The sequence below is a fragment of the Haliaeetus leucocephalus genome, unplaced genomic scaffold, assembly GCF_000737465.1.
Source record: "Haliaeetus leucocephalus isolate CR32 unplaced genomic scaffold, Haliaeetus_leucocephalus-4.0 Scaffold279, whole genome shotgun sequence".
Lineage (NCBI taxonomy): Eukaryota > Metazoa > Chordata > Aves > Accipitriformes > Accipitridae > Haliaeetus > Haliaeetus leucocephalus.
Genome location: NW_010972715.1, coordinates 135,119 through 143,951, shown reverse-complemented (window position 1 = coordinate 143,951; position 8,833 = coordinate 135,119). Strand labels below are relative to the sequence as shown.

General features: G+C 50.5%; 2 protein-coding genes across 2 annotated transcripts; both read right to left on the bottom strand.

Moving 5' to 3' along the window:
- Positions 1-3,300: 3,300 nt before the first annotated feature.
- LOC104833305 (proto-oncogene Mas-like) lies at positions 3,301-4,917 on the bottom strand. The gene is made up of 2 exons (XM_010569891.1): positions 4,832-4,917; positions 3,301-4,307 (listed from the first exon to the last, which is right to left on the bottom strand). Exon 2 carries the CDS (start codon positions 4,270-4,272, stop codon positions 3,301-3,303), a length of 972 nt encoding a protein of 323 aa, XP_010568193.1. The 5' UTR covers positions 4,273-4,307; positions 4,832-4,917.
- A 2,166-nt stretch (positions 4,918-7,083) lies between these two features.
- Positions 7,084-7,923, bottom strand: LOC104833304 (proto-oncogene Mas-like). The gene has a single exon (XM_010569889.1). It carries the CDS (start codon positions 7,921-7,923, stop codon positions 7,084-7,086), a length of 840 nt encoding a protein of 279 aa, XP_010568191.1.
- Between the last annotated feature and the right edge of the window lie 910 nt (positions 7,924-8,833).

Sequence of the window (8,833 nt, the reverse complement as noted above, 5' to 3'; positions counted from 1 at the left end):
GCATCCCTGCAAGAGGGCAGGGAATCTGCTCCGGCCCTGCTCCTATCAGTCCCTACAGGAAAACCAAGAGAGGATTTTAAGTCATGTTTCACTTTTCAATATCTCCACAAAAGTTTTGTCCACAGGGACAAAAGCATCCCAAAGGAGGCTTTAGACTCTTTTGCCTTACTTCAGCCAAGGCTATGATGCCTTGTCCTCCAAACTTGGAAGAGGAGCTGTCTCCAGAAAAGGCACCGATCTTGGAAAGGAAATATTTCAAGGTGAAGAGTGAGATAACAGAGTGCAGCTCAGGATGCCTGATGCCAAAGATCACCTCTCTGATGCCAGAGAGAAGCGAAGCAGGTAAATGTCAGCTGCAGAGGCTGAGATGGGAACCTGCTCTGGCACAGCTCACCAAACACTCCCCAGACATGGCTCCAAGCCATGCCATGAAGCAAGGCAGGGGATTACCAGATCAGATGGTTTTGGCAAAGCAGACACATTAATTCCTGTATTCTCTTTGCTCACAGCAAAGATTTCATAGTAACTCCACTGAACGCACCTCTGCGTCCATGACCAAAACAAGCCTGAAATATGGAAATTAACAAAACCAGATGTATGGGCCACTTAATTTTATAGAAATTAGGAGCTCATCTGCCTGTGTGGGCTGGCAGGGAGTGGGCCATCCTTTGGTTGCCCAGGTTCAGCATCAAGAAGAAACCCTTCACTGCCTCTGTACTGGACCAGACCATCCTCAGGAGGAGCGGAGCAGCTCCTCTGCACAGCTGTTTCAATGACTAACCGTACGTTCCAAAATCCTGATTGTACCTATCTTTTTCTAGTTAACCTACCTAAGGCATCATTTTGTTACTTCTCCTAAATTAAATTTGGATTTCTTTTTTTGTTTCCAACATGCTAACTCTGACCCCAAAGTTTGTTGACTAAACAACAACTGGACTTCACTGCAGAGTTTGTCACTGGTGGACAGAGCAAGGCTGACTCAACTTTGCCAGAAAATGGCTCATTTCCTCTCATTCTAAAGCCTCTGTCTTGTCTATGAGGAGGACTGGTACCTCCAGAGCATGATGCACCTCATCCTAAGGTAGGCGCCTGCAATAGCTGGGATCAGCCATCTGTTAAGAGTGCCAAGATTTCCTCATTTGTTCTGGGAGGGACCTGGGCAGCAGATGACATCTCTCTGGGATGATTGCAGTTAGCAGAGATGTCTCCCGCTGTAAGAAGCCTCCCGCTGAGCCAAAGTGGAGCTGCCCACACATGCTGAAAGCTTTCCTTGGGAACAGCTGAGCACACCAGGAGAGCACCTCCTTGTAGGATGGTGCAGGCAAAGGTGGAAGGGCAGAGGGAAAGACCAGGAGGAAAGGACCTCGCAGCATCCCAGCACCTGGGAGACGGCTGGGAAAAGCGAGGAGGAGGCACACAGCCTGACAGGGGGCTTCACATTTGCAGGTGGCAGGGATGCCTGATTACACCCACCCATTTTCCTGCCTCTTACACAGTGGGAAGATGTCCATCCTTTTTGCACTGCCTTAAATCCAAGGGTAACTAACGTGCCACTGCTTTTAGAAAGAGATGTGAGAGTATAAGCCATGGGTGGTGAGTCATGCTTTGAAGACACATGATGAGATTAAACATCTAAGAAACCTTTATTAACAGTTCTTTTACAGAACAGGGCAGGAGTCTTCCATAGTTGAGAGCAGGTTTTTTTCTCCCTCTCTCCCATTTTCCCATCCTTTGGAAAGTAAAAACTTTTTGAGCTACAACCTGTTGTCCAGGAAAGAGCCCCCATCATCCAGGGAGAGTCTCTCAAGGCAGGTGCAGAAGGACCATGATCCTCCCGTGTGCTTTTCCTGCTTCCCAGGATCTCCCTTGCCTGCAGTGTCACCCAGACCACCACCTATCTGAGCTTCTTGTTTTTACCAGAGAGTTCTATGGGTTTGGTTATCACGGCTCTGTACCTGTACTGCACCAAGTGATGGATTTTCATTCCAGCCTGTTTGGTGACATGTAGCTCTGGGCTGAGGGACAAGCCAAAGGGCAGAGAAACTTCTGTCGCCATACTAGGTCCTAGAGGCCATGGCATCGGTAGTTCCTGGGGTTACTGTTTCGGTCTATCCTGCTGCTGCCTGTTGTCCCTCCATCCCTCCCTGCCAGCTGCATCTTCCCAACCTTTCCCTCGTGCTCAAACTAAAGTTAGTGCAGCCTGGTGGCAAGTCGCACCAGGGAACAAAACCAGCGCAAAAGCAATGGTTGGTTGGTGGCTTAGTTCACAGGAAAATGAGAGCTGGTGTATCCCCCAGCTCCTTGCTAACAAGGGCTGACAGACATGGAGGGAAGAGAGAAGGGGAGAAAGTGCTGCCACTACCCCTTTGACCCAGGGAGTGCCTGAGCCAGGCTACAGGGATTCAGTCCTCACGGCCTCACCAGGGTCTTTTCCATAAAAAGTCCACTGTTTTCTTCTCTCTGCCTGTATCCTCATTGACATGGAAAATCCAGTCCTTACAGAGTCTTCAGGCAGGGCTGTGCTTTTTGGGTTGTTTCATTTTAACTATACTCTCCTTGTTATTCTAGATGAGGAGCAGCCACACCAGAAATGGATACAGACCTCAGCTCAGGGTTGCGAAATGGTATTTGCTCAAGCTAACCATACAGACAGCCCCCAGAAAAGTGGGAGGAACCACAAGAGGCAGTTCCAATCAAAAACCCTTGTGTGCAGACGACCCACACGATGGGCGGATAAAACTCAGTTTGCAGCAGAAGCAATGCATTTTGGGGAAAGCCTTCCAGGCGTGATCCCAAATACATGCCTACTTGCCTGGTAAAAAAGCTGAATGTGAAGTCTCCACATATTCTTCACACATGTCGGTACCCGCTGGAGATGCACACACAAGGGTTTGCCCAGGAATTGTTCTGCCCTGCTGTGCCAAGCTTTCTTATCCACCGGCACTCTGCTCTTAAGCAGACACACCAAAAAAACCCACTGGCAGGAGCTAAGAACCTCCACGGCGCTCTTTTAACAGTGCACAGGGTAAAGCAAGCTCACTTTTGAGACAGTGAAAGCTCAGACCTGTTGAATAGGACAGATTCAAAGAAAAGGTTTCAAAGCAAAAGGTTTCAATGGGTATTCCATCACGCTGTCCAGTGTCCACCCCAGGCAGGAGTTCCCATGCCACCCAGTGCGTTTTGTTGTGCCACAGCTAATTCCGTTCAGCTGCAGCCAGACCCGCACCGAAACCATCTTCCTTGTTTCATGGGACATCTCCGTCCCTAGAGCATCTTCTCTCAGGGAGGGGCTGCAGAGGTTTAAACAGCTGTTTCCACTGTGTTTTCTCTGGGAGGTTCGCCTCTATTTTGGGGCTCTGTTACATCTTCGAAAGCCCTTTGGAAAGCAACCCTAACAGAGGGTGTGAACTTCTTTGCACAGCTCCCAACAAAGAAGTAAACAACAGGGTTGATACTGCTGTTGACACAGGCAAACAGGAGAGAGGCGTCAAAGACAAAAACAGAAAAATCAAACAGTCTTAGTAAGAGCCAGTAACCAAAATCTGCAGTGAAGAAAGGGAAGAAGAAGACAGCTAGCAGGACCACAACACAGAGCTTCCTTGGAGGATATTGCTGTGAACAGCACAAGACCCTGGCAAGCAGGGTCAGACCAGAAAAAATCAGGGTAAGCACCGATAAGACGTAGCTGAGGATGAAGACAGTGAGCACCGCGGGGCAGAAGTAGAGGGTCACGGTGAGCAGGAAGGCGAGGGCCCAGAGCAGGGCACAGACGAGCACTGGCAAGCGGTGGCGGGGGCAGCGGGCCAGGGGGAGGACAGACAGAGACGTCGTGGCACTGAAGGCTGTCAGGAGATAGACGCTGGCGGTGAAAGTGAAGAGGATGGTGATATTCATCACAGTTGTCACGTCCTGGGAGCTCCGCCCGGGACAAAGGCTCTCTGGGCCGTAAAATATCACAAGGGTAATGGCGATGGAGAGGAGGAAAGTGAAGTCGGCGACGGCCAGGTTGAGGATGTAGGTGGTGATGGGGTTCCTGTGGATGCGGGAGCCGAGGAACCAGAGGACGGCCCCGTTCCCCACCAGCCCGCAGAGGCAGATGAGCAGCGTGACTGGGACTTTGCTCAAGTGATGGGCTTCACAGTCAGTCCAGTTGTAGTGATTGTCCTCACGCCCCAGCAGCGTGTGATGCCAACTCCTGTTAGATGCTGTCCCACCGAGCTGGCTCCAGCAAGCAGGGCTGGCTCTTTCCGTGGTAGGGAGCAATGTGTTCATTACGAAATCTCTGCCACTTCTTCCCCCTTGCACAGCTGGAGGGACGAGACAAAACAGAGACGTGTTAGCAACTCTGCTGTCCCCCACACTAGGCTTTTCAGGTCTTTGCAGCCGTGCCCCAGCTTCCACGTGGAGGAGCACAGAGAGAAAGGAGGGAGAGGAGAGGTGGAAGAGAGGATGGAAGGAGATGGGTATGACATGCCTGGCACGAGAGCATGTACAGAGGTGGAGCAAAAGCTAGGGAGATGCCTCCTTCCTGGCTTTGGACAGGACAGATCTGGAGGAGGAAAATAATAAGCTGAAAGGATTGTCCCTCTAGATGTCAAAAGCAAGTGGTTTTGGGGGTAGATCTGATATGGATTCTCAGATGTCTAATATTAGAGTTGATACTACTAAGCTGCTGGGTTCCTTCAGTGGGACGCTCATTTCACTATTCCCCTACCACCTTTTTCCACAATATTTATAGGTCTTAATATCCTAGAGACCACTATTCCTCAATCAGATTTGGTACAAACTGACCAACAGGGGAGGCAGTGATTAGGCTGGGAAAAAAACTCACCCAGAAAAGTCTGACCTTCTTTCCCCTCGCAGCCTGGAGAACTTTACTGCAGCAGAGGCACTGCAGACTCACATCACCTCGCACTCTCCAGCTGCCGCCCCCGTGATGGGATCTTCATGAGGTTTCCTGGAATTATCACTTGGAAAACTGGACTGAAGCCTGTTTTGGTGAGCCTGTGAATTGTTCCGCATAAGATCTTTCTCAGGTCCTTTCACAAACCACTTTTATCAGTGTTAGCCAAGCGGGTCATGTTCTCGCAAACAGGGTACTACTTCATTGCATTTGACAGTATCAGGGTTCTGGTTATAATCTTTTCTTGGCTTTGTACAGGAAATGACTAGCAAAAAAAAAAGTCTCAGAAACTAGACCTATGGGAAAAGCAGATTGTCTCTGAGTCAAGTTCCTCTTTCGTTTCATTTTAAAGCAACCCCAATCCAGAAATTCATTCTTTGAACTGGCTGAACTTTTCTTCTATGGTTCCAGGGGTGTATCTTTAGGACCCTGTGCTACAAGCTTCGCGTTGCTGCAAAGCCTCTATGTCTGATTCAGATCTGGGTTTGCCACTTGTATACCACAACTTCACAGTGATACTCGACCTTCAAATACACAGTTTCCAAAAGCATGCTACTACGTGCACCGAGCTGCTAAGTGAATCATAAGATCTGTGCACGAACTAGAGCACAGACAGACAGTGGAGAGATGACTTAAGATTTCAGGAGAATCTTTTTTTCCTAAGGAGAGGGGAATCAATGCTGCTCACTTGGCTTTAGCCATCTAAAAGTTACGGGTTTCATCTGAGTTGTCCTCTACACTCCCTCTGTAGTCAGTCAGCAGCCTACGATGGTTTCCTCAGACAGGTCCATGTAATACCTAGAGAGCTGAAGGTAGGTGAGATGATTCCTACCCAGACTGACTGCACTCAAGGTCAAATGCAAACAGCTCCTGTTGCATCCGGGAGCAGGGGTGTTCCTGCTGGGAACTGGCACGCATGGGGACCCCAACACGAAAACCACCTCCTCTCTCCCTCTCTGACACGGCATTTGTGTCCCCAGGTACAGAATCACATTCCCTCGCCAAGCCTTTCAAGTGCAAACAGGTCATGATAGGGAAAGCATCAAGGTACACCAGCATAATGCTGTGCAACACAACGCTCGCTGCCCGATCTACCCGTGTGCTCGACAAGAGAGCAGAATTACCCAGGGTTTCTCAGATTCTGCTTTCATGGGCACCATCCTGAGCATGTGTGCCTAAAATTTTGATTTCCAACACAAGATTTACGGACATCAGTTACTTGTTTGTATCGGGGTCAGGTTTGTATGTGTTCAAAGGAAGCTACGTTCTGTAAATATTATGGCTCTGATAGCAGTTGTTTCTGTGTGTTGGGAAAGCTAATAAAACCATCTGGCAGGCAGAGCTCAGCCTCCTTGAGCTATAGCGTGTGAAAGCCTTCCCAGCCTCTGTTTCTACCTCTTTTTTTGGGTCTGCCCTGGCAGTTTGCTCCATGGGCTTCTTCATCTGGTGCACAGAATTGCACTTTCCAACAGCCACCAGCCCCTAGCTGGCTGGCGGTCGGTCCTCTGTCCAAGCTGGCACAGTGCTGTCACCCTGGCAGGGTGAAGTTTGGCTGCTGGACTGATGCTGCCAGCTCCATCAGCCAGACTGAGATGGGGTTTTGCTGTCAGACTGTGGCACAGGAGAGCATTAAGCCAGAGGGAGCTGAAAACATCATTTGTGAACCTCACCATCATCTCCCCTGGCTTGGGGGCTTTTGAGGATCAAGGTAGTGAGTGGTTGGTGCTTTAGTATCAGGCACCAAGGTCCAAGAAGAGGGCAGAGGCAGGAAGAGTTGGGAAATCTCCACGCTGGGAAGCAGACAAGGTACAGATCAGGGCCCAGGAGCGTGGCCGTGTTAACCCTGGAGAACAGGAGAACACATGGCATGGGACTTTCTGGACCACATCGATTCAGCATTATAAACTCGTGGGCAGTGTGAGGGGACTGTCACAACTTTAATTTTGAGAACAAGCAAGGCACAGCAAGGGAAGAAACTGTAATCACCAGTGAGTTACATGAAAGACACTCTTATTAAAATAACTTAAATATAAGTTTGAGGTGGGAACCAGCCCTGCCCCTGGAAATCTCATTGAGCGTGGCTGTGTCCTGGGAGACGCACGACTGTCCGCTGCCGGTCCCACTTACCCAACTGGGCAAGGGCTCTGCTCCCGGAGGTGCCAGTCTGCAGCCGTAGGGGTTTAGGCAGCAATTCCCATCACAGGGGTCTCGCCCACCTCTTGGGAATCTGCCCTATCTTCAAAGACCCTCTGAAGAGCGACTTTGACGGATCCCCTGAACCTGGACTTTCCGCAGCTCCCAACTAGGACGTAAATAACCGGATTGATGCTGCTGTTGACAGAGGCCAGCAACAGGCAGATCTCAAAGACAAAATTAATGTAGACAAAGAAGTTGAGGAAGATCTGGACGCTGAGCGGGATGCCGAAGAGGAGGAAGAAGAAAACAGTGAGGAAGATGACAGTGTACAACCTCGCCGGGTGGTGTTGCCAAGAGCTACGCTTAAGCTTGATGAAGAGGATCACGTTGGAAAGAACCATAAAGGGAGTGAAAAAGCAGAAGTTGAGGAAGCACAAGGTTCCAAGAACCGTCCAGCAGTGTTCAGAGTGTCCCAGGTCACACACAAAGTACACCAGCCCAGCAAGGACACAGGCGAGGGCCCACAGCAGGCTGCACGCAATGGCCGACAGGAATTTCGGGCGGTAGCATCGGCACCAGAAGGGCCAGAGGACACCCACACACCTCTCCACGCTGATGGCCGTGAGGAGGTAGAGGCTGGTGCTGTATGTGAGCAGAACCATGGAGTGAAATAGCGGCAGCACCCGCAAAAGCTCTGGCTGAAAGCAGCTGAGCATGGGCATATGATATATTACAAGGAAAGTCGATGTGCAGAGGAGAAAGCAAGTGTCAGCCACGGCCAGGTTCAGGAGGTAGGCGGTGAAGGGGTTCCTCCTGATGCGAAAACCGAGGAGCCAGAGGATGGCCCCGTTCCCCACCAGCCCACACAGGCAGATGAGCAGCATGATGCCACCGGTGATGATTTCAGGGATGTGTTCTGCAAAGCACCTGGTCCCATTGTGTCCGTCCCCATAGACCATGCTCTCCAGAGGCGCTGGGGACACTGTACGGATTGTGTTGTTGGGATGTCGATCCATCTTCCTCCTTTCTCTCTTGTGCTCACCTGAGGAAAGACAAGAGATAAAGGCAAAATTAGTGACTCTCAGGTCCTCAGTACTGTGAATGTCCTGTGGTCATTCAGTCTTCCCCCCCTCCTCCACAGGCTACATCTGCAACCCAGAAAACATAAGAACTGGACGGAGAAAAAAAGAGGGGAAGGGAAGGGAAGGGAAGGGATAAGGATGGGGATAGGGATAGGGATAGGGATAGGGATAGGGATAAGGGTAGGGGTAGAGGTAGGGATAGGGATGGGGATAGGGATGGGGATAGGGATAGGGATAGGGATGGGGATAGGGATGGGGATAGGGATAGGGGTAGGGATAGGGATAGGGATAGGGGGGGAAATCTTGCACCCAGTGTGGCAGGAGACAGACAGAGAGCTGGAAGAGGAGTGGAGGGAGAAAGAAAAGGCACACAGAGCCATTTGCCCTGAAAAGGGCTAGGGAGGTGAATGGGAAGAATGGAAAGACCGAGGAAGAGCAGAGCAGCGTGCCCCAGGAACAGAAGTGGAGGCAAGCCCCAGACCCCTCTCACCAAGCACAGGGTGGTCCAGTGAGGGCAAAGTCCTTGCACAGCCTTGGTATCCCAGAAATGCAAATTCCAGTGCTCGCTGTCAGACTTGCACATGAAATTTTACAAAGCTGCCGTGCCAAAATTCTCCCAGATGAGATCTGGCCTCCAGGAACAAGGTAACTCCATGATGAGGTTCCTCCGACAGTCTCCGTGTGGGTCTCGGCACCCTGTCTCTTCCTCAGC